We start from the raw sequence: 26,876 nt of genomic DNA, 5'->3' as shown, positions 1-26,876 counted from the left end.
CATTATATTCAGTTACACCGTAACTTTAGAGTATTGCAGGAAATAAGTCCACTAACATTTTAGCACCATTTTAATGACACAGTGTGACATTTAAACTGCAGATCTTCCCAAACAGCCAAGTCGTCTTTGGCGTATAATTGCTTGTGCTATGTTTTCGCTAAAATAAGGATAATCTCGAGACAGCTGGGTCGGCGTCTCCTGCCGAAGCGAGGAGTGGCAGCACAGGTGAGTGTAGGTCTATTCAGTGGTCAATCTTCACAGGGCTCAGGTGGGGATTTACATTAATCACGGATGATCTCTTGACCAATATTATTGTAATTTGCTAAAAGAAAATCTGTTTGGAGTCAATCACATCTTCCTTTTTTACACCCTCATTATGTACCGAGTTAATTCTCCCAATTCTGACAACACAAACTTTTCAGAAGCCACTGCATCTGCAGTCACTCGCTCACGAGTGGTGACGGAAGGGTTAGGAGTGAATTTCCACTCGTTCAGACGTGCGCTCAGGTCAGGGGCAGCATGTCGGCCAGCATATCAATGAGGTTGTCCAGACCCCACAGGTAGCCGTCTTCTCGATTGCCGTCCTCCCAGGGAGTGCGGTGGTTCAAGGTGAGGTGTGCCGGTAATACCGCCGTCTTTCCAAAGTCAATCATCCAGACTCCTGTTCTACCTGTCCAGTCATGCAGAAACAGTAAGGAGCTGCCCACAACCTGCAGGGACACATCTGTTAGAAGAGAGTCCCACCACTGGACCAATGTGCCGGATTGTCGGCATGAGCTGCAAAAATCGCCCCACTTCCTAACCTCGTGTGTCCTGAAGAAGTCTGACGCCTCCAGGACCTGCCGCAGTTGTTTCAACCGTCTGAGATATCCCCACTGGAGGGAAAGATACGAGATCCATAAGAAAGGAGGGGAAAACAAATGCATCTATTGCCTGAATGGAAGTCAGTGAAGGTCAAACTCACCACAATTTGAGTATTGGAATCAACAAAGTTGTCCAGTGCTTCAATCACTTGCTCTCTGCTTTTGGTCCTTTTGAAGTTTGTGTGACACTCTTCGTTTGACTTCTGCAAAGGAAACGGCCTTTTAGTTCAAAATGTGCAGCTGCTAGACTACAAAAGATTGTCAACCTTCCCTTTATATGTGTGTATATATATATATATATATTATATATATATATATATATATATATTATATATATATATATATAGTGTATCAAGTGTCAAGGACCTCACACAACCATCTTTGATGAACTTACCCTGAATCCTTCGATACGGAAACCCAGAGATGTTGTGGAGCTCAGCGTTTCCCTCCACTGCATGTACCTGGTTTTCAGCACTGCATGCTGGGATCGCTCCTGCATCGTCGGGGCTTCTGGGTCCACGGCCACCATCTTGTCATACATGTCTTTACGGGGCTGGGGCCGTTCTCTGGCCACCAGCAGCTCCCCCTCGAGGTATGTGCTGTGAAGGGAAGTGCCTCGCGATTATTGTTAATGGAAATTATGAATTGCATTAAAGACCATTTGTACTTTGAGCAGAATTAACGTTGCATGCCTGAGGCAATCATTCAAGTTGCCGTTTACAATTTTTTGTCTAGCTCTTCATCATTCTGAAGTCATAATTATATCATAATTGCTGCCTGAGCTATGACCATTAACATCATTTGTGAGGTCCCGTCACCACCAAATTGGAATAAATGGCATCATCGAGTTCAGTTGGACGTTTGAGCCAAATTTGAAGAAATGCACTTTCGCCAATATCGAAAGAAAGGAACATCTAATAAAATAATTTGAGCTAAACAGAAGCTCATTTGGACATAATCTATTTGTTTCCAAAAAAATAAAATTGTTTGTCTGACAACTGAAACTAAATGAAGCTTAAAAGTAATATACTGGCTTTTTCTAATTTTGTTATTTCCTGCTCTAATATATTGATAATCAGGATACATTTTTGAGAATCACTGTAGGACTGTAGGTCTCATCCGTCAAATACGCCTGAAATAAAACTAAACTGCTCCATCACAAAAACATGCACCATCAAAACTCACCGGCTCCCCATCTTGCAGTCCATGATGGCCGGTCTGTTGAAATGGGTCAGCAAGTTATCCATTATGTTATAATTCTGCTCGTCCCGCTGCACCACACCGTGATAGGCTGGAACATAGGGCCTCAACACATCCTCCATCAGCCTGAGGTAGCATTGCTGCTCCCCCTCACAAAATCTCTTCAGCAGTGTCCCATAATCCCCAACGTGAAAGCTGCCTGGAAAAGGAAAGGGAGACTAATTCTATTTCACATCTGCGCGTAACCACATATTATTCGACTAAAATCGGTTCTCTGAGCAGCAAAATGACCAACTAGTTGGACCAGATAAACAAACCTGCATGTCCGACCACTTGCAGCCACTGAGGAGGTTTCTTGGGAGTCATGGGTAGGAGTGATGAACTTTTGTGTTTCTTCCATGCGGAGCTCTGCGTGGAAAAGCCAAAATACCTCAGTTATTCATTCCTTTGCACACACACACACACACAGATACACACACACTCTGGGTCACACTTCTCCCGCGTGACTTCAGACTCAGTCACTCGACTTTTTGCAATATGAGTGATCAACGTCTCCATGGAAACCCTTATTCAAGCATGTGAGTGAAGCGAGGACGAGGTCTACGCTGGACTTGTGCAACAGGTTCATCAAACATTTACAGCAAGAACTTTTTTGCTATTCATCACATAACTCGACAGTAGAAGGCGAACCACACAGGCGTTAATGTCGACATGAGACATGACCCAGTTTTGTCATGTGCAAAATGGGTTGCAGACACAATCAAACTAATTTGGCGACTGGAAGGACTTTTATGTCCACTATTTTCATATCCTCATATCTGATGTTGTGTACAGGTATACCTCCATATATTCTGGAAGGAGATATGGATTTTTTTATAATGACTTTGTAGATTGTGTATATACACAATCGGGGATCATTTCATAAAGAGTTGCGGACCGCTAAGAGATAAACTATCAAAATATAAACCGCCATTGAAGTTAGCCGCACTTTGACCAAAAGCGAAATCAATGACGTTGATAAAAAAGCTTAAATAATTAATTAATAATTAACACAAACTCCATTTTTCAGCAAGAATATTTGGTACCTCTTTGTGGTGTAGCCCATATATTGTTGTATTGATACAATATCTGGTACTTCCTACACCACCATTTGTTCTCAGTGTCGCTGAATTCGCTCTAGTGCGGAGATGCGGTGTCTATTCCCGACCACTAGGGGCGGCCCCGCCCCCTCGAGCCAAAGAAGAGGCGTCATCGTCGAAGCGAAGTGCAGAAGAAGAATTTAACCGTTCCCGGTTGTTGAACCGCTCCCTGTCTCCGCAGCGGCTTTCCAAAATCGCTATTGGGAGCGGCGGTACTGTCCCGCACATCCAGCGGCCCTCCTCCTCCTCACGCACTTCACCCAGCGCCAGCTAGCGCACCTGCGATGTTTGCCCAACGACTAACTAGCTAACGTTAACAACTCACCTCATTACGGAGCATTACTGCGACCAAAAGGTAACTTGACGGTGTTTATTTTTTCCTTTAATGTGTGACGTTTATGCGCACACCGACTAAGACGCAGCAGCGATAACGTTAAGTTCGCTCAAGTTATAAATAACGGCAACTCGCGTTAACTGACGATGACGGCCGATGCTAGCTAGCCGTAGCTAACGTTGACTCTTGCTAGCTGATCTATCGACGTTAAGTATCTTCTACTTATCGTTAACTGAGTTCTGTATTTCAGTAACACATATGACCCTGAACCAGCACTAACGTGGACCCCCCCCCCCCCCCCCCCGGCTCTTTGTTTAGCGTGCACGCAACGTTACGGTGAAAGATGACGTTTGCGCTGATTTCGTGTCGCTTGAACTCGGCGAACGAAAAACATAAAACAAACATTCATGCGCGGAATCAAAATTGCGACGCACGATTCCCATCTTACCTCGTAAAACATGTCTTCTCTTCTGGCGCTTTGCAGAGTCCTCGACGAACTATACGAGCGACCATCCAGAACTTTTTCCCCCAATAAAGATGATGACACCTTTTCGACATTGACTGGGTTTTGCTCGCTAGCGCCCCTCTCGGTGTGTTGTGATTGACGCAGGTGAAAGACGGTCACGATGGGGATGTGTTTTAAAATAACTAACTGCAGTCAGCGAGATAACTCATCGATCCTTTAATGATTTACCTGTAGGTTATTGTATTACCAGTACAAAGCTGCAAAATCCATCCATCTGAAGTATAAATATAACACTATTAAAAAAAGTTGAAAATATAAACATAACCGGTTTGTTGCTGGTGTGATTTTGTACTCTGAGGCCATGAACCACATGTGGACATATAATAAGTGACTTATCCTACACAGACCCGGAGAGATGGAGGAGGGCTCCGAGGTGATGGAGGATATTGTATTTCGAGGAGTGGCGTTTTCCGTGAAGATTGAGGTTGATAAGGGTTTGCTGATAGTAGAAATCTCTGATTCGGTGACAGCCGATCAATGGAGAGGGGACTTCGATCCAGCATGTAAGCAGCATACATTTATTATAGATTAAATGCCCAAACCGTTATGAGTATTCTCACTCGCGATATTCAATATATATTTTTTCAGATATTGAGGACCTCACCCGCAAAACTGGCAACTTCAAGCAATTCCCCATTTTCTGCAGCATGTTGGAATCAGCCGTCAGAAAGGTACGTGTGAAGGTGCACTTCTCTGCATGTGGAACAAATGCAGTGTTGGCGCAAATAGAAAGATCTGAACAGACACAATTTAGCTTCAGGCTGTGTGAGCCGAGGCAAGAGTCATTCATTCGAATTTAATGTTTCCACTTGAGCAAGAAAACGTCCAATTATCTGGAGATGTCTTATTTTCTCTCTGCTATTCATTAGTGTTCCGAAACAGGAGACAAAAGGAGAGCGAAAGTCCAGAGGAAAATAAGAGAAACAATGGGAAAAAATTGTCTACTTTTAGAAATCTGTAACACTGCACATAGACTTGTTTGTGCAGTTTCCTCAGACATTGCTGCTGTGTGTGGCTAAAACAAAAGTAAGACACAGACCACAAAAACACTATCAAATTTGTGCTAGGACAATAAAACTGAAGTTTTCGAACTGTTATAAACTTCTAATATTCCAGAAAAGGAAAAACATATTTACTTTACTATAATTTGAAGCTTAATACAACAGTAAAACCGATATTACAAGTTGTTGTTTTTCCCCAACTGGTTTAATTTCTAATGTTGGACCATTAACTTGAGCTTCTTTTCTACAGATGAGTGATTCTGTTACTCTCGACCTCTTGACCTACGCGGATCTGGAGCTGCTTCGTAACAGGAAAGCAGGCGTAGTTAGTCGTCCTCATGGCCATCAGCAGTCATCTGTTCTCACTGCCAAAAGATACCTCATCCTCATATATACCGTGGAGTTTGACAGGTTTGTTTCTCCGTCGCAACTTACATTGGCAACATATTAAAAATAATTTAGTTTCTCAGTATTTGGTAACCTTTGCGGCAGTCGCATCTGATTTGCTGACTGTGCTCTGTAGGATACACTACCCCTTACCCCTGCCCTATGTGGGTAAGCCCGACCCGGCGGCACTGCAGAAGGAAGTCCGAGCTCTTAAGGCGGAGCTGGGAACCGTCTCCTCTCATGGCATCAACAAATCTGCAGAACTAGAAATACAACGGCTACGGGCAGAGTAGGTCACGTTCTCATCGCTTCACTGCAACCAAAAGGAATTGACATGGTACTTTTTTTTTTTTTAAACCTCCTCTACTGTCTTCAGGCTGGCTCTGGTAAAAGAAGAAAAGGACGCCATGGCCAAGGCTCTGGAGCGGCTGCAGAGCAGCGGAGGTGGTCCCGCAGCCGGCCGAGAGGACTGGAGGGTGAGGGACGTGGTGAGGACTCTGGAGGAGCAGCTGGTCAAGGAGCGGGCCAAAAGCCAACGTTCAGCGAGCAAGAGATGCCAGGAGCAGCGACTCCTAATGGAGCAGGTGCACCTCTTACGCGCCTTTTAAAGTGGTCAACAGACAAAGATTTAATGGCGTTTCCTTTGTTACTCGGCTGGTTTTAACTTTTCTTTTTTTCCATCCTGCCCCGGCTAGTTCGAGGACTTGCGAGCATCGGAGTGCGCTCTCCGCATTCGGGTCAAGACTCTGACCAGCGAACTGGCGTTACTACGGAGAGGGTTAGACAAACTAATCATGTACTATATCTTTACTTTCTCTCTTTATTTCATTCACTTACAACATGAGGGTAAAAATGTGACACCTGGACATTATTCACCTGCGCGGTGCATCGTCCTCTTTGTGCCTGCAGCAGAGTGACTCCGGTGTCGGGTCGCGTCGACAGGGAAGCGTATCGCTCGGTGTCCCGCGAGAGGAGGTCAGGCTACGGGACAGTCAGGGCTCGCTCGGGATCAAGAGAACGGATGGATGGCCGAGGTCAAAGGTCAGAGGAAAGAGGCAGAAGAGCCGACTCCTCCGGACCACGCGCTCGCATACCCCGGCCGTCGCCTTCCCCCACCGGTACCGCCACTGATCCCGGCGTCGCAATAGTTTGACCCCTTTCCGCAGCCGATTAGGTGTTTGAATCCGAATGTCCTCGCCTGTCTAACAGGGTCCCAGGTGCAGTGCTTTGACCCGACAGCCTACATCCAAGAAAGGCAGCGCAGACTGAAAGAGGCCGATCTCAAAAAGTTGGTCGCCAATATTTTTCCGTCGCCACCTGTTTGTTTGTTGTCGTCGCTGCCGGGAACGACTGCTTTAGGCCTGTTTTCTGTGTCAGACAGAGGAAGGTGTGGAGGGGCCTGACGTCACCCACGCTGCCTGAGAGGGGGCGTTCCCGCTCCAGAGAGGCCTACCCTCAGACGGCCCGGCCCAGCAGCAGAGGCAGGAGTTTATCGGTGGAGCGGCGAGCGAGTAGGAACTCCTCCGCCAGCTCGTTGGCAGATATGGACGAAATGCCCCAAAATCTTTTCAGGTGACGACATTACGTCTCAATAGTTTTGTGTCAAGTCTCCGTTGCTTTAGCTGGTTATAGTAATATCTGGTTTTCTGTGATTATAGAGGAAGGAAAGCAACTCATAACGGACCCAATGCGGTGAGTGACTAATTAATTTAACTCTGTTAGTTGCTGCTTTCATGTATATACTTATTGGGAGTGACTCAATAGAAAGAATGGTGCTCATTGATGTGCATTGACTGTTTGAATAGTCCATTCTCATTCTATTTCTCTCGTAACAGCCATTCATAATGGTTGTGTGTTTATGTAATTTTCTGTCTTTTTTTAACGTTCACTATCTGTAGTCTAGAGGAGGCCTTTTGACCAGGAAACCATTTTGCAGTACTCCAACCCACAGAGTGAATGACAAAGGTAACTAACTCAATTAATTGCTGCAAAAAATGATCCGGGTTGAAAAACCAGCGAGCCCCCACGCAGCATGTCAATATAATGTCATGTCTCCGACCCCAGAGAGCTCCGTAGATACGGGGGCCGAGCTGTCAGAGATCGACGCCAGGCTATTGGCCCTTCAGGAGTACATGAGGGACCTGGATACAGGACATTAACACCTCCAGCTAGGACTCCGCAGACTGGAGGGATGTTGAACTTCAAACATAAGCAACGGGTTCCCGTTGAACTTCAGGAAACTACAGCCATTACTGTGAAGGGCACCTTTTTTCTGCACTGAAATATCATTTCTTTTAACTTAAAAAGATGACGGAGTGTTTTTATTTTTTTACAACTCATCAAAATCAACTTTGCATGGACTGTTTTGGGAAGTCAGTAAATATTCTTTCATTGTTTACACGCTTGATGTTTTCTTCCCTGTGAGTGCGCATCATCTCACTCTACGTAAATGTGTTTTGGAAGAGTGTTGCCAGATGTGAATGTGATTTGTTAATCCTGATCCCGACCGCATGCACATCATCATGTCAAGATTTGGTGGTTAAATGTCATTCCAGCTTGAACCCTTCGACCCATTATCCCGAAAGCAGAGAACGGTATTAATCTCTGATAATGTTTTGTGTAAGGGAATACTTAGATACACAAATCCATACTATTGTCATTGCATCGTGCATGCAAGTTTATGAACACAACCCGTCTGTTGGTAGTGAAACTGCCACATTTCTAGGAATTGTTGTATGTGTACATGCAGAGACTTAATCGTGGCTCCTCCGTCTGATGCCTTTTAAAGAATTAATAACAAATGATCCCGTTCTGTTTTGCATGTCTGGTGAAGTGCAGCTTGAAGACAAACAGACAATTTCAAAGAACCAATAGCTTTGTTTATTTATTTTAGAATTGCAAGACTTGGGAACAGCCACATCAAAATCATATACAATAGTTGCTGTTTAAAGGGATTGAAATTATGTTTGGTACGAAGCAGCTAACTCTTTATAGAAAGACACTTGTGTGCAAGTTAAAAGTAACATTATTGAAACGATCCTACCAGCTGACAGTGTTGCTATTCATTGGTTCAAAAGTATCAAGTCAAAGTGGACAAACGTACATCCGGGTTGGGGGCGTCTCTTGGTCCGGGCTGGATTGCGGTGCTCAAGGTCACCGCCTGCATCCTGCGACTGTTGAGTATCACTTGAATGCTGTTCATGAGCTGTGGAGGGATGTGATTGAAACACGATGATTATTTGTACACACACACATTCTCTCACACAAGGAGATGTTTACTAACCCTTTGCTGCTGTGTAAAAATATCTCGATAAAAGGCCTGTCCTCGCTCCTGCGCCTTCTCATCAAACACCTTCCAGGTCGTGGCTTTAGCCACAACCTCCGCCTCAGGCAGCACAGGATACTGTTGCCGCTGCAATAAATAAATGGTTAGTTAGAATCTGCCGGCAACTTGAAACAATACGTAGTCATTAAGAAAACACAGGTCTCAACTGTGACATACGGTTCAATTCTTCAAGTTAACCTAATCTGATTTGAAATTATACACTACAAACCGTCCACTGATTTTGTTCATCAGTAATAAACAAGAATTGGAGACAGAAGGGCAGAATAATGATTTGCCTGTAAAATAGTAAACCATTACAGTTGGGGAAAAGTCAAACCGAAGCAGGTGGTAACTGTTGAAATGTTGGGACGTGGAAATATATTTATCAAAAAATGAAAAGGGTGATCAACTAACCAAATCTTTGCAATTGGCTATTTTCAGTCTACCGACTAGAGAGCTGAGTAACTATGGGAGGTGTTCAAATTGATTGTGTCAACACTACACAGCAGTTCAGAGAAAAGCTGGTGATCTGATCGGGAACAACAGAAGCGAACAGATTAACTGCTTCATCCACAATCTGGCTGACTTTCCCCTTTGATTTTTTGTTTGAATAGCAACTCAAGTACCACTAAGACAAAAATAGATTCATCGTGTCAAAGCCCAGACTCAATTCACATTGCAGCCAATGTTCTGCACCAAGCTACAAACGGAGCCCTATGCAGAGTGCACCTCGATGCAAGATAACCAACTCCTGCAAATAAGAACAATCAATCTAGGAACAACATCACGTATAGTTGGACATATTCCAGCCAATTTGCTTTAGTGATTTTTTGTTACTGCTAAAACTATACCCTCGTTTTAAATCTCCCATTTACCTCATTCCCATGAAGCCTAAAGTTAGTCACTCACCACTCGCAAGATGTAGTCGTCGATAGTGTGCGACATCGTCTTCTGCATTGACAGGAAAGCCAGCGACACATCTGCTCTGCTCCTGTTCAGCATTTCCTGCAAAGACATTTTTATGTAATCCATGTATGAAGCACAAACATCACCGGAAGCAGTTCAAGGATCTTTTTTTGTTGATATATAAAATGTATACCACTAGCTCCTCATTGGTCTTCGTTTCCAATGGGTTCTGGTTCAAGCTGGCTGGAGGTTTGGAAGACTGAAAGACACACATTTCCATCCAGTGAAAACATACAAGTGTGACGTGAAACCCTTCAGAATGTAGCTCGCGCAGTTTCACCAGACGGAGCTCGTTAGCATCCGTGCTTTGCAGTGAGCAACTCTTTACCTCGGCCTTGTACTCGTCCCAGGCGTCTTTGCGTTCTGCCTCACTGAGCTCCTCCTCTTGTTTATGGTCCAACAGAGATTCATGCTCATGAAAAGACACTATCTGGTCTTTACATGTCTGTAACAGCTGTGCCAGGATCTTATCCTGAGAAACAGGCACAAAAAGTCTTTTTTTTTTTACACGGCAAAGCTTGTATTCATCTGACACACGGCTGCTAAAATGGTCACATGGGCTCAAGGAACCTGTAAATAAAGTCACCTTTGGCAAAACAGAGGTGGTTCTCTTGCTTTTCTTAGAGTTCGGGTCGTCCAGCAGGTCCGGCTCAAATAAGTAAAGTTCAGTCAGTTCAAAAAGGGTGAAGTGCCTCTCAATCTGTTGCTGATCCACCACTCGATAGGACAAAGACTGCTTGGTCACCTGGCGATCATAGATCTTCTCCTCCATGGTGCCCTGAAGATGGAAATGATCGCAGTGACAAACGGGACAACAAAAGGGTTTATGGGTCCAGAACGAGAATACAGGAGATCTATTGCCAATACACTAATGTTTTAGTGCGCTCAATAGAAGTATCCAGTATTTCCAAATAACGACAGAAAAGACACAGGAGCTTCAATTCGATAAATGAAACATTTTAGTAACAGGGCAGGTTTTTTGGACTGTAGGTCAACACCGTGTCGGGCAGATCAAGAAACTACCAAAATCTGTTCAATTAGTATTCTTTAATTGAAATTGACAATTCATTGCAGGACGTTTAAAAACTAAAAATTATCCAACCAACTATTTCTGCGCACTACCAGCTGTAAAGAGACAGATTTCAATGAAGAGCGGTGAGCTCACCTGAGCCAAGAAGCGGTAGACAAACACGGGTTTGAGCTGGCCGAAGCGGTACACTCTGTAAATGCTCTGGATGTCGTACGAGGGGTTCCACGAGGCATCAAAGATGATCACCCTGTTGGCCGCGACGAGGTTGATGCCGAGGGAGCCGGCTCTCGTCGAGATGAGAAATAGTCGGCCGCTAAAACAAAGAACATTACAATCAGAAGGCAAACGTTGCAATTTGACGGTCTGAATCTTATAAGTCAGAAATAAAGGTCGGAGAATCTGTACCGAACATTGGTGACGTTATTGAACTGGTCGGCCCATTTCTTCCTCAACACGGCGTTGGTGGAGCCATCGAGACGATAGTAATCAACGTTTTTAATCCAGCTGCGGGCTGTCAGAACAATGAAGAACAATGCACACATCTAACCACCAAGGAGGACATTTCCTGCATGTATGAAATTACTTTCTTTGCCATCAAAACATTACCTTTGAATAACGATGGGTCTCTGGCATCGTGAGAAGCCTTGAGAAAATCCTCAATCAGGTCTAATGAGATCAATGACTGACTGAACACAAGCCTAAAAATGCAACAAAAAAAAAAAAATGTTCTGGTTAGATACGAGGAAGTCAGTGTCTTCACAGACCGCTGGAAGTCTTTCTGTGTTTGGATTTGCTTCTGATGAGATAAGAAACATACACTTTATCGTCCAAGTCTTCAGCCATTCGGAGGATCTCAAACAAGAGCATCATCTTCCCCGAGTGCTCCATGATTTTGGCGTCCTCCTCAGACAGCAGATCCTTGAACCAGCGCTCGCCCGGGCCCTGAGACGTGGAGCTCATGGTTGCTTGCTCTCCTAAGACACAGGAAATGAGACAGAGGACAGAAACTATTAGTGCGTGCAAGGCCCCCGGGGCTGTATCATCAGTGAGGAGCGGGAGTTTTAATACCTTCTACTGCTGCACCGCCGTCATTGTTATTCCCTCTGTTAGCCTCGTCCGTTCTCAGTCCACTACAGCGCGCAGAGGAAGTGGATAAAGTTTATTAATAAAATGTGAAATAAGGCCGAGCGCTGCAGTTTGCGCAGTGAGTCTCACCTTGCAGCCACAGTGGTTTTTTCATTCCTCTGCAGAGCTGCAGCTTTCATTTTGTCCTTCTTTTCATAATGGCTCTGAGTTAAAAATCAGATTCAAATATTAAAAACGCCCAACATCAACTAATAGGAAATAAATGTGCGTTCAATTATGGGGTTTATTTTTTAACCTTTTTTTCTTTGCTGCTGTAGCTGAGCTGAAGGCACCAGGGATGAGTCCAAATGCGGCTGAGCACCTGGAAGTCCTTGAACAGGTTGGCTCCAGTTCTCGCCTTACCTGGGTTAGTCATGGAGCCCATACCTGGAAAAACACACATTTATATACACTTGGGTGGGATGGTTTGGAGGCACACTACCCAATATAACAATAATGTGGAAAAAAGGTCACCATTTTCTCTTGAGGCCAAACACCATCAATGATCATTCTGAGAACAGTAAAGGCTAAACTAGAGCTACGTACAAGTAAATCAATACTACATAATGACAAATCTATTGAACAATACATGTAGATACTTTAATGACATCATTTAAAAAAAAAAAGACCAGCCTACAATGAGTACATGTACTTCTCTTAGAGTAAATTTGTGAAGACAGACGCTTACCGGTGACGTGGTCGAGGTAGTGGCGGTACAACTTGTACTGATTCGGGGAGATCCTCACTGCCAGCACGTACTCGTGTTTGGGAGGCAGAAACTGCGTCAACTCGGAGTAATCTCTTCTCTGAGAAACCCATGGACACGGAGATGAGAAGGATGAAAGCAAACAGTGTGTGTGTACGTTTACAGTGTCATTTTTACCTGCACACACCCAACCAGCATTGCATGAAGTACATGCGCTCGCTTCTTCATGATTCGCACGTCTTTGGAGGTGGAGTCAGCACACTGGCCGTTCTGGATGGGGTTGATGAAGCGGTTGCGGAATTCGCCCAGAGAGCCCAGCAGATTCCTCTTGATGAAGTTGACCATGCAGTGGTCTGTGGGAGCACAAACAAATGTGTCGACATGAAGGGTTTGAAATTTCAATATCTCAAGATTTCTCTTCAATTCTTGGGGTCGCATTTCCATGGAAAATAAATGATTCATTTGGGTCCCTAATTTCCAGATTTACTCAAATGCGTTAAAAGACGAGTGGAAAATGACAGATTTGAAGCGGATTAAAGTGTGTATAAGATTATGGAGTTTCTGGATTTAAAAAAAAAAGTCATGTCAACCGATTTCAATAATCTTAACATACAAAGGAAAACTAACATTCCTGCTGAGCTAGCAGGAATACAACCATTATGATATCATTAAATACACTAAGTACTATTTATACAAAGCTAGGACTTTTTCCCAATTATCAGTATCTTCAAGAGTAACAAGATCAACTTATAAAAAAAATAAACAAGGATATTATTACATAAATTAACTTGGTAGGCTTAGGCTGCCAATTTCAAACATTCTTGACCAAACTTTGACCTGGTCATAATATAAAGGTTTACTGTCCATCAGTAGAAATATTTCCTTTGTAAAAACATTTGTTTTGTAATTATTTGTAAGAAGTGAATCAATGTGTCATCCACTAGGATAAGCATCCTTCCCGACACCCAAACAAATCATTTGGATTTTGTTTTTTGAGACGTAAATATACAAGTATCCCACATCCTTTCAAATGCAGGGTGATTCAATGCTAAAATAGAACATAAAATAGTGGTGCAAACTCACACTCATTCAGGTTGTTTTGTAGCGGGGTGCCAGTTAGCACCACTCTCCGCTGGGTCCGGATGGTATTCATACATTTGGAGATGTTGGATACTTCGTTGCGCAGAATGTGTCCCTCGTCGCAAACAACAAAGTCTGGACCTGAAAAACCGAAGAACACAGGAGAAAACCCCTCGAATGAGTTTTAATGAGCAACGCCATGGACACTGAAGACATTTTTACATCATCGTGCCGCGACACAGTGACTGTACCTGGATTCACCAGAATGCGCTTTAACTCTTTCTTCAACTCCTCATCCTGGATTTTCTTGGCTAGTGACAGGATGCGGTACATCTCGTAGCCCATTATCATAACCCCTCCGTCGTCATGCCACCTCTGCAGGGCCCTGATTCGTTCTAGAAGAGACTTCACTGTGGCCAGCTCTGTGACCTGAAACATACGTGTGCGCCTGAACGTTAACCACCGATAAAGCATCGGTGGCACATAAAATAAGTATTGGCCATCTGTGATTTTGCGTACTTTAACTTTATCCTGTTGCATGCTGCTTTGCCATTTCTTAAATTCGCTGACCCAGTTGAGGATGGTGTTCAGCGGACATACGACCAGGGCTGTTCTGAATTTGAGGTTCTCTGACAGCAGCACCGTGTGGAGGAACGTTACCACCTACAAAATATCACAGACATGAAAAGGAGGAATAATTGAAGATGGGTGATGAAAATACTGCAAGCACTAAAATCATAATGCATTTCAGTATACAATGTTGGCTGTACTCATTTTCTTTGCATCATTTAATGCAAACAAGTCTATCTAAAGTGGATATGCCTTCACCTGCAGAGTCTTCCCCAGGCCCATGCAGTGTGCCAAAATACAGCCTGTCCCAGGAGAGGAGTTGGCCTTCTTCACAGACTCACAACAGCTGTCCCAAATAAACTGGACTCCTGTTGGGGAACAAAAACACGGCAAGTCCAACTTGTGTAGACAGCAAAACGTATCAGCATTAATAGCGGTGTCCTCCTGCGTGGGGTTGAAAAGACGGCGGAAACTAACCGTCCACCTGGTGGGGCTTCAGTCTCGTCACCAAGTTCCTGTGCACCTGAACCAGAGGCTTCTTGGTCTCCTCGTCCTCATCCAGGACCAGCTTGGTGGTGATGGGGCACGCCACTTGAGACAGCTCGTCCTCTATAACAATAATCTGGAAACCAAAGGAACCATTTTGACAGATTTATCCTCCTCTTGACAAAAAAAACAAAAGAACAATTATGGTGATTTATTGTGTAGTTATGTTAACATGCATTCATTGTGGCGTACCTCTCTCCTGGCCTCCATCTGCTGTTCCCTGCTGGCCAGACGTCGGACTCTCTCCTGCTCCTCTCGGAGCGCTTCCTGGGTCTCCGCACGGAGGCTCTCAACGCCGATGATTCCACGGATCTTTTTGCGTCCTTTAGGGGTGCATTTACTGTCGCTGCTCTCATCGATGTTCTCTTCATCACTCTGCTCAAACGTAGCAGGATCCACCAAGCGGTACGACAATTAGACATCAGGGCAAACTCCCAAGCTCGGTAACGGCTACGGACAAAGAAATTACATAACACACCTTTTCACTGCTGGAGTCAGACAACAAAATGCAGGGCACTGGTTTCTTCGGCTCGTTACTGCGAGGGGCCTCTTTCACTTGGCTTGATAATCTGCAGCAAGAAAAGAGAGAAGAGGGAAATTCATTTGTGTGTGTTGGTTCCCCGGTGGCAGACGAATCCATTATTTTATTATCTGGTCCTTCCGTTATACTTCTTTTGTTTTGGATTTCATCGATGGACCCCCTGAAACGAACGTACCTTTCGGGTCCCTTTCCCCCGGCCTCGTCCTCCGACTGACTCAGCTCCTCGCTCATGCCGACATCCTCCGGCTCAGACTCCTTCCCTTCCTCCTCACTCTCACCATCGGCTTGAAAGACATTGAGGTGGGACATTAAAGCAGAGCAGGTTGACGGTTCAGTTTCAATGGTTAGACGCGGCCTTACAGCTGAGGGGTCTGCTGCCGCATCTTTGCTTGCCCTCGCGCTTTGCTACAACATTGCGTGGCGAAGCCTCGGCGCTCTGCGCTCCCTCATCAAAGGTCAGCTTGTGGCGGAGAAGGTGGTGCCTGGAGTTGGCCTCTTTGGACGAATAGTCGGACGAGTCTGAAGTAACTTCTTCGTCCCCTGCAGAAGGGAGGGGGTCGTACCATTACAAATCTTCACCATTGACAGTATCAGAATCAAAAAGTCAATAGGAAGGAAAAAGGGAAAAAAACAATACCTGTGCTTATTTATTTTTTAAATACACAAGTGGGAAGCTAGATATTTGCTTCTTTAAAAAACAAAAATAATACTTACCATTTTCATCGATTTCCATATCTTCATTTCCCTGCTTGACCTTCTCATCCTCTGAGTCATCACCCTGCGTCTCCTCCTCCGAAGAGACGTCGTCGCCCGAGGAGTAGTTGGCCTTGATTTGGGCCAATAGCATTTTCTTAGCGATTCTTTCAAAAGTGGAGAAGGAAAAAAGGCACCTGAAGTTCATTTCATGATCAGTAATAACGTCTGCAGCTGGGTATTCTTATACTTTACAGCGAAATTAATTACAGGTGTACTTAAAATAAGTGTTCTTTAGTGTTGGTTATACGCCAATAGTCCTTCTGATGAATTCATTATTAATCCAACCAGATATCCTAAGACATAACATCCACAAAGAGATACATGCATAATTCAATACCAGGAAAAAAGGACACATTTTTTCAGAGAATTTATTACAAAAAAAAAAAATACAACATATGATTGTATTATTTTTTAGGGAAAGAGCAGTTTTATTCCTTACAATGTTTTCACTTGCTCGAGTCCAACATAAGACACTCATTTTTTCCCCCGTGTGAACATAACCGTTGCATTGATCGCTCTACAATCGTGACTTTTGCCATTAAAGGGCCACAAGCTTTTTGATCCAAAATGGAAGGAAACTTAACAAAAACAAGTGCAACACAAACACTGAATTACTAAGACTACACATAAATATTTACTCACTAAACTATTTACAACTGTTCTTAACTCTTTGACTCCAGTGGAGAACAGTGTTTTGAACATAAAGCATCCACATAATCTGATACAGTTTATGTTTTTATATTGAAGAAGTTTATGGTTTCAATACCATATTGTGTTTTGATTATTCATTAGTACATTCACTTAGTAATCCTCTCAAAACCCTTCTACGTCCACCCGTGTTCAACACGCATTTCACAACATGGCGTGGACGTGTAATTACAGGCAGAGTGAAACATCTTCTCAACCTGCGGTTGCCTCTGCAGGTCACTGGAGACTCCGTCACCGACCTTAAATCCAACGTCTACAGAGTTTATAGTAAAGGTCGTGTTGCAGAATCGCAAAGACGGACAAAGCATCAGAGAGAGGACGGCGCGGGAGATCTCATCGACAACCTCAACTGGGAAGTAGGACGAAACGGGAAAACACTGAAGAAAATTAAAATACGGCCACCTGTGAATTTGGCATCATTGCCATTGGATAGCATGCGGTGTGGAATTCAATAGGATAAACAGTATTTTTTTGAGGTTTCAGCCCACTAACTATTAACAGGGTACACTTTACATTTCTGCTGACCATTTTTCTGACGATAAAGTCCAGCTGTCTTTTGAAGAAAAAGAGAAAAAACACATTGGTGCCAGAAGGACGCTACAATATCCCAGATTTAAGTGATTGTCGCCTAACAGCACCGCATTCAAGGCTGTGCTGTCAGGAAATCCGACCTGGAAAAAACATGAGACAAAAACGGGTATCATTAAAAAAAAAAAAACACACACAATGTGAATTTGGTTGCTTTTTGTATGATAGTCATTTCACAACCCACTCTCAATTCGCAGATATACAACGTTTCCTGTGACATTTGAGAGCTCTGACCCGGAAGACTATTCATCTTTTTAAACAATTTTTTTTTTTTAATTTTTTTAGAGAGTTTAGACAAAGACGCAACAGCTGGTTCACCGGTCAAGCAGGGCTCCAGTCTCGGCGGGTCTACGAGCAGTACGAGTTAGAAAATGGTCAGCAGTAATGTATATTCTGTGTATAGAAAGTGGGGTAAAACAAAAACACTACTTCTGGTTTACATGAACGTTTTCAATGAAGAAAACATTGAACAGCAGGAAAGACGAACAGCAGCTCCATCACAGCCATAATATTTGTGATGGGATTTAAACCAACTGATAATTATGTATTTTACATTTTACTTAAGACCATCAACAAATAATGAAGCTTGTGAGCTCTGAATGTGTCCGATGCGCGCTCGGAAGTATTTCAGCGCTTAAAACATCGACTGAGGCTTCCCCAGGACCACCACGCCACACATAAATGGCAAAGAAGGTTTGCTTCAAGGCCACTGAGTGGATACAAGGATAGATCATCTCAGTTGTTTTTAAGGGCTCCATCTTTTGTAACTTTTTGCCTTCAATTATGACAGCAAAATCTCCACACATATCCTGTGCTGATCCTCCGGACTTGAGGTGAGCAGCTGACGTGTAATTTGAGAGTGAACCCTTTACGAGAACCTCTGCAAGAGCATGTCAGAGAAATAAAACGTCACGGTCTCTAAAATCTACAAGTAGAAAGCTGATTATACAACTATAGCTTATTTCAAAATATGCAGAAGAAAACCTTCCCAAGCTCACACCACCTTTACCAGGTCTATATCAAATATATACGCCTAAATAAATAACACTGACAGATACAGATAAGGTCTAAAGCCAGTAGTAGCTTTATGAACCACTCAACAAGTCCAACCATCAGACACCAAATAGTTAGAATAAGACCAATATCTGGTCATTGAGAATTTAGGAAACACTTCCTGGTTCTCATGTTATTAGCTTTCACCTGAGACCTTTAGCCAGTTGTACACCGGATGTGTCCGAATTAATTGATTGGTCCAAGTGAGTACTCAACACCGCTAGTGAGAGTGAAGAAGCCGGCTCTGAACTACATCAGGTGGGATTGTGGGAGTGCCGGTATCACACAAGGACCATTGTTATTTTGAAGTTGATGGGGCCGCAGTTAATTTACCTCCCCGAGGTTGTAGCTTACATATGAAATGGTTCCAAAAGAAGAGACTTCATTCCAGGATGGTTACGTCATAACAAATTGGTGGCAACATTGTTTAAATAGCAGCGCCGTGATATTGGCGCCTTACATAAGCGCACAATTTAACAATAGAATGAGGAAAGCTTGTCGAAATGGCTTTTAAAATATTTTAACTGCAACTGGCCGTTGACGTTGCCTCTTCTGGGATTTGTATTTTTTTTTTAACTTGGAAGAAAATGTAACAAATGTCGGTGGTGTTAGGATGAGGCTTTGGGTGTTTATTACCAGAAACAATTTCTGTGCTTACAAATTTATCAATTTTGTATTACAAAAGCGATGAATAATAAATCATACAGACAGAATAAATGAATCAACACTTCAATCATGGAAAGGCAGCCGTAGATAAAGCTCAAGCCATTTGAGGCAAAATAATTATTCAATATGTTGTGTGTCCAGAATTTAAAAAAGGGAACAGGACGAAAACGTTGAGTAGCATTTACAGAGCACATTGGGTCAGATATCTTTACATTCAATAAGTTTGTCATGTTATTATAATAAGGGCAAAATTTAATTATCCCAATAACTGATGTATGGTTCATTTTAAAGCATAACATCAAAAGTATAGCTTTTAAGGTGAAGCATAAAGGGGCATACATGCTGCCAAATTTTGGGTGATTGAAGATGATCTTTCAGAATTTCATTCTCGAAATGTAGATGTGGGCAGAGAATCTGACAGGCATGTTTCAAACTTTGTACTTCACCTCTAAATAACAGGTACGTGCTGCTCAATGGAGGACAACATGTATTTGTTCATTATCTAATATCATAAGGGGAAGTTTAACATGTTATACATATGTCCACATACCGTCATTGAAAACAGATTGTGCAGTAAAATAAAGTTTCATTCATTGATTAAAAGTGGGCTCTGACCTCTTTAAGGGAAAAGTGGGTCAACTGTGACGTTTCCCTTTTCTCTGCATATTAAGTATGGTATAATAGCCAATATCAACGGATATTAGTAAAACACATGTAGCATGTATTTTAATACTGTATTGCACATTAAATAAAACAAGCATTCTATGTGTGTTGAGTATAGGAAACCAATACAATTTTGGTTAGAACCACCACACACAAGACGTATATAATGCTCATCATTCAGAAGCCTGTTCTGTCAGTCTCAGTGCATCATATCATGGGCCATCTGCTCAGCAGTGTACCATTAAGATGTGTATTTGATTGCCGGGCCTCTGGTGCAGCTACGTTTTGGTCTTGATTGATTAGAGCGCAACCGAGTCATAATGGCCAGGGTGTTGCTAGATTTTGCACAAGGTTTGGAAGTTGCCTTTTTGTTACATTTAGGGTTTTTAACTAAATGTACATCCGGTCTCTTTAAACCGTACCTATTTTCTGGATCATCATCACCATCATCTGCTGCGGCTGCCCACGAGGGCCCAGACTGCTCATCATCTCCTACAAAAACGAGAAGTTGGAAGATTAACTGGTTGATCATAGAGGTCAACTTGAACAACACAGAATGGGTGAATTCGGCAGCATTACACCAACATGCCAAGGGACATTGTGACTCATTGCAGCATGAAAAGCTAAGGGGAAACTAATATTAATTACTGCCCCTTAACAAAAAATGTCAAGCTTTAAAAGCCATTTAATGTGTGTGTGTGTGTGTGTGTGTGTGTGTGTTGACTTTCATCTTTATTAGTCAACTTGCAGCTAGCACTCCAAAGCACAGCCTAATGATGGCTAGCATTAGCCGTTTAGCTTTCCGACAGGCAGTGTCCATTGATACAAGATACACCGTGGATCTAGACATATAATTATTGTTACGACTCACCCGAGGATTGGTGGAATCCTGCTCCTCCCTGTAAGGCCACATCTTCAGTGATTGGCTTCATCTTCTGAACACTTGCTTCACTTCCAGAGTCGTTGTCGTCATCATCCTCGTCGTCGTCCTCTTCATCATCACTTGACGAGGATGACGACTCCATCTCTTTCCGATTAGTTTTAGCCTTGGACTTCCGGGCCTGTATCCTACCCTGTTTTCTCGCCACAGCCTCTTCTTCTCGTTTGACGAGGTGAGGCTTCCCTATTGGCCTCAGCGTATTCAGGTGCTGTACTTTCTTCTGCGAGTCCTGGTCGTCACTAGAGGAATCCGTCCCGCTGCCCCTTCGGGGTTTTACCCGTCTGCCACCCGAGTCAGACTCGGGGGAGCGGTCCAATATTTTGCGCTTGCGCCGCATGTTCTCCGGGGAAATCGGGGTGTTCTTGGTGAGCCAAAAGAGACACTTCTTGGCCACCTTAGTTGAGGCTTTTCCGCCGTTCTCGTCGCTCTGGGGTTCATCGGAGCTCAGCGTTGCTGCCGCTCGCTCGAGCAGAGCTGCGGGGACTTCATCAGAGTCGGAGTCGTCTCTTGTTCCGTCCCCGCTTTGATCCTCGGCATTCTTGGTTGCCGCAGAGACGGCGGTTTCCTCGGGGTCGGAATCACTGTCTGCCGCTGAAGACGCCGTTTTGGCCAGGACGTCGCTAGGCCGCCGCAGAGGTGTGGTCTTCAAACGCGGACTGCGTCGATTGCCTTGTTCCTTTTCCGGGTGCGGTTGCGGTGTATTGCCGTTGTCATTCGTCACCTTGCCGTCAGCCCTGGCACCCACAAGGCCCGGCTGTCGGGCCTCGGATGCATCCTTTCCATCTGACACCTTATCGTTCACGTGGACGTCCTTCTCTGGGGCGTCGGAGGAAGGACCTCGTGCCATTGGTACAGGGGTAAGTTTCACTACTAGCTTTTTAGTCAAGTTGAGCGCACTTTGAGAAGGCTGCAGGCCAATCTTTTGCGCGCTCGGTCTCGCTACATGCAACTCTGGATCCATTTCTTTCCCGCTTTGATGCTTTAAACCTTTGGAGTCACCGGAGTCATAATCTTCCAAATGTTCAGCTGCTAATTTCTGCAAGTCACTCAAGCACCGTTTATCAGGGATCTCTGGCTCCGTGTCTGCATTTGTTACAGGTTGCGCGTCAAAGTCATCGCTAAAGAACTTTTCCCAACAGCTCATGACATCCAAGTCACTGAATTCTTCCTTCAGGCTGTCCTCCAGTGCCGTGAGGGATTTTCGCAGGCCTTTAACTACCGTCAAGAAAGAGTTCAGGTACAGATTGCGAACAGTAGGTGCTTGTTGGTCTGCCGTCACAGTATGAATGAAGTTGACAAACGTCCGATTGAGGATGTTTGTCGAGTCCACTAAATGCTTGGCCTTTTTGGTAACATCCTTTGAAATCTGCAGCGTGTTATAGTTGAACACCACATTACCATCCATTCCAGTGTGATCCCACTTATCCAGAGGGATGTTTTGTGGCGAGTGGGGCAACATGGTGTAAAGTTCGGACTTCTCCGGCTCCACTCGGTTCTTCCTGGGCTGCTGGTACCACAGGTGCTCCATGTTCTCCAGCACATTGTCACAGGCCACCACCAGGTCGAAAAGGGTCTCTGGGCTGCACACATAGCAGTACCATTTGCTTTCCAGGATGCCAGAGAGCTCCTTCCTTCCCAGATTTCTTAGGATACACTTCTTGCAGAAGGCATTACTACAGAAGTCACAACAGATCAGGTTGCCTCCTTCAGCACACCATCTGCATGATGTAAACAAAAAAAAAGTAGTAAAAAACAAGCTCAGCAGGTAGGGACAGTGTTCAATTATCAAATGGAACAAATCGTACCTGCATTGCTCATCCATTCCATCCCCATCCTTACTAATGTCATCACTTGAGTAATACTTGTAGCAGGACTGACAAAGATAAAAACGTTAAAAAGAAAGTTAGCTTTACAAAAGCAGGTAAGATAGATGAAAAAAAACCATTGGAACTTACATTAATTGCAATTCTGATGGCCCTTTTTAATTATTACCTTCAAATACAGAAACTTTTAACATTATTTATTCTTTTAAAATGTGGTTATTTTCATAGTACCATAATATCTGAGCCATCCATCCATTGACAGACTTAGCTCAGAATACGTATGTATTAACCGCACTAACATAAAACAACCTGACAGAGTTCTTCGTACATGGCTAACGGAGTTAGCCGGATCGTTTTCAGGAGAGGGTTACATCTTGCGGACTTTTCGGTTCCACCAAGCAACTCTAGCAAAATGACTATAGCTCATATCACGGATAAATTGCCACTGCCCCACGAAAAAAGGGCAGATTTCTACCTCATTGATGAAGGAACGATATTAGATTCATTCAGTGTTGCGATAAGAAGAACATGAGGAAACCTGCTGCATGCCGTGCTGATTGCAAACTTCTGTTTATTTGGCGCTTAAGAAACTGATGGGTGTTCCATGTTTTACTGCTTCAATTGATGCAATATCGGATTATGAATAATAGATGCATAGTGATCCACCCGTAGGGTTAGGGTTGAATGTTAAATGTAACATTCAATCGCAGAATCTCTGGAGTCATTACTGTATAGCAGTGCAATCAACATTCACCTCGAGCTGATGCGTTTCAAATAAAAAAAACTTCTGACCATTCAGAGGTTACAGGATATTAAGGATTTGTTTCCAAAATCTATAAGACGACTCACCTTGCAAATAAGTACTTTCAGAACTGGATGTCGAAAGAAGGAGTCTTTCTGGAAATGGTTAACCTGTCGGCCACATGCAGTGCAACTGACAATTTCCATGTGATCAACTCCTAAAAACAGACACAACTCATTAGTGGAATGAGAACTTCACGATGAGAACTTCAAAGCCAAACCAGTGATCTCGCTCACATCCAAATAAGGAACAAGCTACATTTTGAGTTTTAGTAATCATAAAGTGATGAGCAATAATACGTTATAATAATACCAATTGGCAGTGACTGACCCACTCGTCTTCTGGAAAACTCTTTACGCAGTACGCCGGATTTCCGGCTGCGGAACTCAGGACCCCTAAAGTCATCTCTTCCACTATCAACAGGTTCAGGCCGGACCAGAACAGTGCCTGTGTCAACAAACGATATCACCAACGAATCAATTATATTCCATTGTTATCAAAAAGGGAATTATTGTTATTATTATTATTAGCATAACAAAATAGTTATAAGAAGGAGTAAATAAGGAAATTAGTGAGGAAACAGCTAAGACCTACCTTTTGGTAATCTCGTGATGTCAAGCCGACCATTTACGCTGACTGGTAGATCCACATCCTCACTTGCATTCGAGTCCCCAGATTCATCCAGCCCAGAGTGCTTTATGACAACGGATGGTTTTCTTGTACATCAAAACAGAAAAAAGTAAGTCTCAGCCACAACCAATAGTCCTCCCTGTCAGGTTAACAGTGTACCACACGAGTCAACTTTACATTGGTTTGAGCACACACGGCGCATCCTAATTGCAATGCATTTACCTTATTTCAACATACAGTATTTTCAGCAATGAGTTGTATTGAATATTTGGGCATTAAATCTTGACTTTCACACTACCCAATAGCTATGCTTGCCGGTAGAAAATATTGACTCACCTCCTTGAGTATTTGGTATGCCCTCCAGTCTACAAAACAAAGAATATCATTAGTTTAGCTTTACTGCAAGTACTCAACGTCAATTGTGATTGTCCACGTAATGTTGGGGAATGCTCACTCAGCAGCATGTAGTTGGTTCATGCAAACAATTTCATTCTATGAGACTGAATGTCACAATTAAAGCGATCGGATACAAAAATGAATTATTACAGATAAGGTGTACTCGAGGGAGTTAAGACAGCAGCTTGGCGAGCTGAAACAATTAATCTAGGGAGGAATCATGGGAGATTGATAAAACGGTCACTACAAATATAAACAACAAATAAGTGAGAGTAAGATTGTGGAGCTAACGGCTGCACCTTCAGCAGTGCACTTCCATCTTAATTTCTTTTTTAAAAAATGCAGTATTTATAGATGGATATTTCAGAAAAAAAAAAAAAACTTTCCCCCTTAATGGAGTGTCAGAAGAAAATGCAACCTGATCGAAACCAATTGCATCTGGGAAAATGTCTTACTAAGTCGTGGGATTGGTTTGTGGTAAATAAATTAAATAAACAACATTTTGGTTGCCAGAGTTTAGGACTAGAGGATTTTTCATAAATTGTCCAAGTTCCACTAAATTCAACATACAGGGTGACGGGATTACCTTTTTAACTTCAAACTACCCTTAAAATATCAGGAGGTTTCAGATTTGCCAGTATACATACAATTTGGTGTTTTGGGATATTATATTGCCAGTAAGAGGCAATTTACTGTGCAGAAGAAAAATAACGATAATATTTAAAAGTTACTGCTACAAAGTTGTCACCACCTTTAGTTCAAACCTGAGCTACAAATGACAAAACACAGACGGGTCAGTTACCACTGGCGCAGCACGACATGTCGAGTTCTCCCCAGAGAAGCTCCTGTTTATCAGGCCTGTAACGAGAATAACATTGTTAATAAAGCATATAAATATGCAGATTATAGAAATATGATGATTTTGGATTCCTCATTATGAGAAACCGTACCATCGGCCTCCTCTGAGGATGGTGCTCCGTTGTCGTCCTCGACAGTGGAATGAGCCAAGTACTCGTGCAGTTTGTTGACCAAAACATTCAGCTTGCTTGTAGTGGTGCTACAGTCGAGGGAAAAAAAGAAAACCATGGTAAACTTGTCAAGTCAGGTGGAAGTTGCTAACTTGTTAATCAAAATCAGAGTAATACTTTGTTAGTATTAGGTAACATGAAGCGGTTTTGGTGAAATCAAACATCCGCATCATGATAAATGATGGTTATAGCTGGTTGTCATCTACGGTCCACTACGATTACAGAAGGGGGGCGTTTGTGTTTTGACAACGTTTTATTTCATAATTTCGACTTTCTATCCCCTTTCTTCAGTGCGGAAATGGGCTTCTGTGGTTGTGTGAATGCATCACTCCAGCCAATCCAAAGATGGGGTTTGTAACCAATCAGATGTAGATACCATGGTGACTGGCTCTGCCCCCTTACTGTCAAAAAGAAAAACAGCGAGCGCGTAGAAAACACCTTCGAGCGCGAGCAGAGATTAACCTCGCGAGTGAGCAAATATCTCGCGCGAGACGGAGATTTGCTCGCGGATGTTTGATTTACGCGCGCGCATCAACCTGATTTTCGCTCTCGATTTTTGACAGTGATTTGCCGCCATACTACTTTTACAGTCCAATACATACAATAGCAGTGGAAAATGCAATTGGACTAACAAAACAATGATTCAGCCGGTGACCCACATTGCAGGACACAAGCATAACTCGCGTAAACAAACTGGGTCGCCTGGGCTCTCCACAAACCTAAACGACACAATTGAAATTCAACAGCCCACAACCTAGAAGTTAGACTTCATAACCTTCGAGTAGATGTAATGCATGCATGTTGTATTAGACCGCATAGATTTAGTTAAGTTGTGTACCTAGCTGACAACTGGGTGCGTAAATCAATGTTGTCCCGGGCTAGCTACGTAGGAACCAAGCAGTAGGGTTTACTGCAGCAATGGCTACGAAAGATAAATTGTTATTATTCAGGTGAACGTCACATCCAAGGCTCCCGGCAAACGCATTTGTCTAAATCCCCCCGACCGTAACGACTCTAAATGTGTGTTAGGGGTAAGCGGCTAGGTTAGCTAACTTAAAACTACCGTTGTCAGCGGCAATAACGCAGATAGCTGTTGGGTGCGACAGCTAGTTAGCTGCTATGCTAGCTCGGTTTTTACACACTCGAGTTTCGTTCGCTTAGACAACCGCAGGTTTTTACCTCAGCGTCGCTGCAGACATATCGTGAAGGGGTGAACAACCAACGTAGTTCAAGTCCCTATTCTTTCATGATACCAATTGAATCTGGCAACAAGTCGGCCCTAATTATACGGACACAGTCCCAACCAATAAAAAAGCATAGCTGTAAAGAGCCGGAATAATGGGCGCTTTCTCTTCTTCTAGTTTGTTTCTCGAGTGCGTGGTCCACTGCGTCAACATAATGTTCATGACCGCCACCTGCTGCACCGGAGGTAGGATGTATTTGTTTTTTTTATTTTTTTATTTTTTTATTTTGCGTGATCCTTT

The 26,876-nt window shown here is 43.4% G+C and overlaps 3 protein-coding genes across 6 annotated transcripts; 1 reads left to right on the top strand and 2 right to left on the bottom strand.

Moving 5' to 3' along the window:
* Positions 1–57: 57 nt before the first annotated feature.
* Positions 58–4,217, bottom strand: itpkca (inositol-trisphosphate 3-kinase Ca). The gene is made up of 7 exons (XM_040183053.2): positions 3,985–4,217; positions 2,381–2,471; positions 2,049–2,262; positions 1,258–1,462; positions 965–1,066; positions 804–875; positions 58–710 (listed from the first exon to the last, which is right to left on the bottom strand). The coding sequence occupies exons 1-7, from the start codon at positions 3,994–3,996 to the stop codon at positions 504–506; spliced, it is 903 nt and encodes a 300-aa protein (XP_040038987.2). The 5' UTR covers positions 3,997–4,217; the 3' UTR covers positions 58–503.
* ccdc61 (coiled-coil domain containing 61) lies at positions 3,167–8,314 on the top strand. Of its 4 annotated transcripts, none has more exons than XM_040183047.2 (13): positions 3,167–3,557; positions 4,408–4,565; positions 4,651–4,733; positions 5,314–5,474; positions 5,587–5,739; positions 5,827–6,034; positions 6,146–6,228; positions 6,360–6,568; positions 6,660–6,738; positions 6,828–7,022; positions 7,109–7,142; positions 7,349–7,415; positions 7,515–8,314. In XM_040183047.2, exons 2-13 carry the CDS (start codon positions 4,418–4,420, stop codon positions 7,607–7,609), a joined length of 1,515 nt encoding a protein of 504 aa, XP_040038981.2. In that variant the 5' UTR covers positions 3,167–3,557; positions 4,408–4,417; the 3' UTR covers positions 7,610–8,314. The 4 variants fall into 4 exon arrangements, with proteins under 4 accessions (XP_040038981.2, XP_040038983.2, XP_040038980.2 ...); XM_040183049.2 differs by having other exon boundaries at positions 3,276–3,557; positions 6,363–6,568; XM_040183046.2 differs by having other exon boundaries at positions 3,276–3,557; positions 6,146–6,246; positions 6,363–6,568.
* Positions 8,308–26,797, bottom strand: LOC120822997 (transcriptional regulator ATRX). The gene is made up of 35 exons (XM_040183039.2): positions 26,572–26,797; positions 25,315–25,421; positions 25,167–25,222; positions 24,305–24,333; positions 23,933–24,054; positions 23,669–23,785; positions 23,386–23,495; positions 22,519–22,586; positions 20,645–22,431; positions 20,196–20,265; positions 16,054–16,199; positions 15,700–15,879; positions 15,515–15,623; positions 15,277–15,367; positions 14,991–15,173; positions 14,730–14,874; positions 14,511–14,620; positions 14,202–14,345; positions 13,934–14,111; positions 13,686–13,823; positions 12,780–12,955; positions 12,585–12,702; positions 12,153–12,283; positions 11,987–12,060; positions 11,840–11,901; positions 11,589–11,745; positions 11,378–11,469; positions 11,177–11,282; positions 10,907–11,084; positions 10,328–10,519; positions 10,070–10,213; positions 9,875–9,940; positions 9,685–9,780; positions 8,734–8,862; positions 8,308–8,655 (listed from the first exon to the last, which is right to left on the bottom strand). The coding sequence occupies exons 1-35, from the start codon at positions 26,589–26,591 to the stop codon at positions 8,530–8,532; spliced, it is 5,757 nt and encodes a 1,918-aa protein (XP_040038973.2). The 5' UTR covers positions 26,592–26,797; the 3' UTR covers positions 8,308–8,529.
* Positions 26,798–26,876: the final 79 nt, after the last annotated feature.

Source organism: Gasterosteus aculeatus, chromosome 7, assembly GCF_964276395.1.
Source record: "Gasterosteus aculeatus chromosome 7, fGasAcu3.hap1.1, whole genome shotgun sequence".
NCBI classification, from domain to species: Eukaryota; Metazoa; Chordata; class Actinopteri; order Perciformes; family Gasterosteidae; genus Gasterosteus; species Gasterosteus aculeatus.
Note: the sequence above shows the minus strand (reverse complement) of the source record. Positions and strands in the feature narration are given on the sequence as shown.

Bases quoted from the DNA above. Each gene is read 5' to 3' on its own strand.
- LOC120822997 (XM_040183039.2), bottom strand. From the start codon at position 26,591: ATGTCTGCAGCGACGCTGAG. The intron at 12,284-12,584 runs GTAAGCGTCTGT...GTGTTTTTCCAG, and splicing joins CTACCTCGACCACGTCACCG to GTATGGGCTCCATGACTAAC. The intron at 12,061-12,152 runs GTTAAAAAATAA...TTTTTAACTCAG, and splicing joins ACAGCAGCAAAGAAAAAAAG to AGCCATTATGAAAAGAAGGA.
- itpkca (XM_040183053.2), bottom strand. The intron at 1,463-2,048 runs GTGAGTTTTGAT...TTCCCTTCACAG, and splicing joins GACTGCAAGATGGGGAGCCG to CACATACCTCGAGGGGGAGC. The intron at 876-964 runs GTGAGTTTGACC...CTTTCCCTCCAG, and splicing joins ATTCCAATACTCAAATTGTG to TGGGGATATCTCAGACGGTT.
- ccdc61 (XM_040183045.2), top strand. From the start codon at position 4,418: ATGGAGGAGGGCTCCGAGGTGATGGAGGATATTGTATTTCGAGGAGTG. The intron at 4,566-4,650 runs GTAAGCAGCATA...ATATTTTTTCAG, and splicing joins AGGGGACTTCGATCCAGCAT to ATATTGAGGACCTCACCCGC. The intron at 7,143-7,348 runs GTGAGTGACTAA...CACTATCTGTAG, and splicing joins CTCATAACGGACCCAATGCG to TCTAGAGGAGGCCTTTTGAC.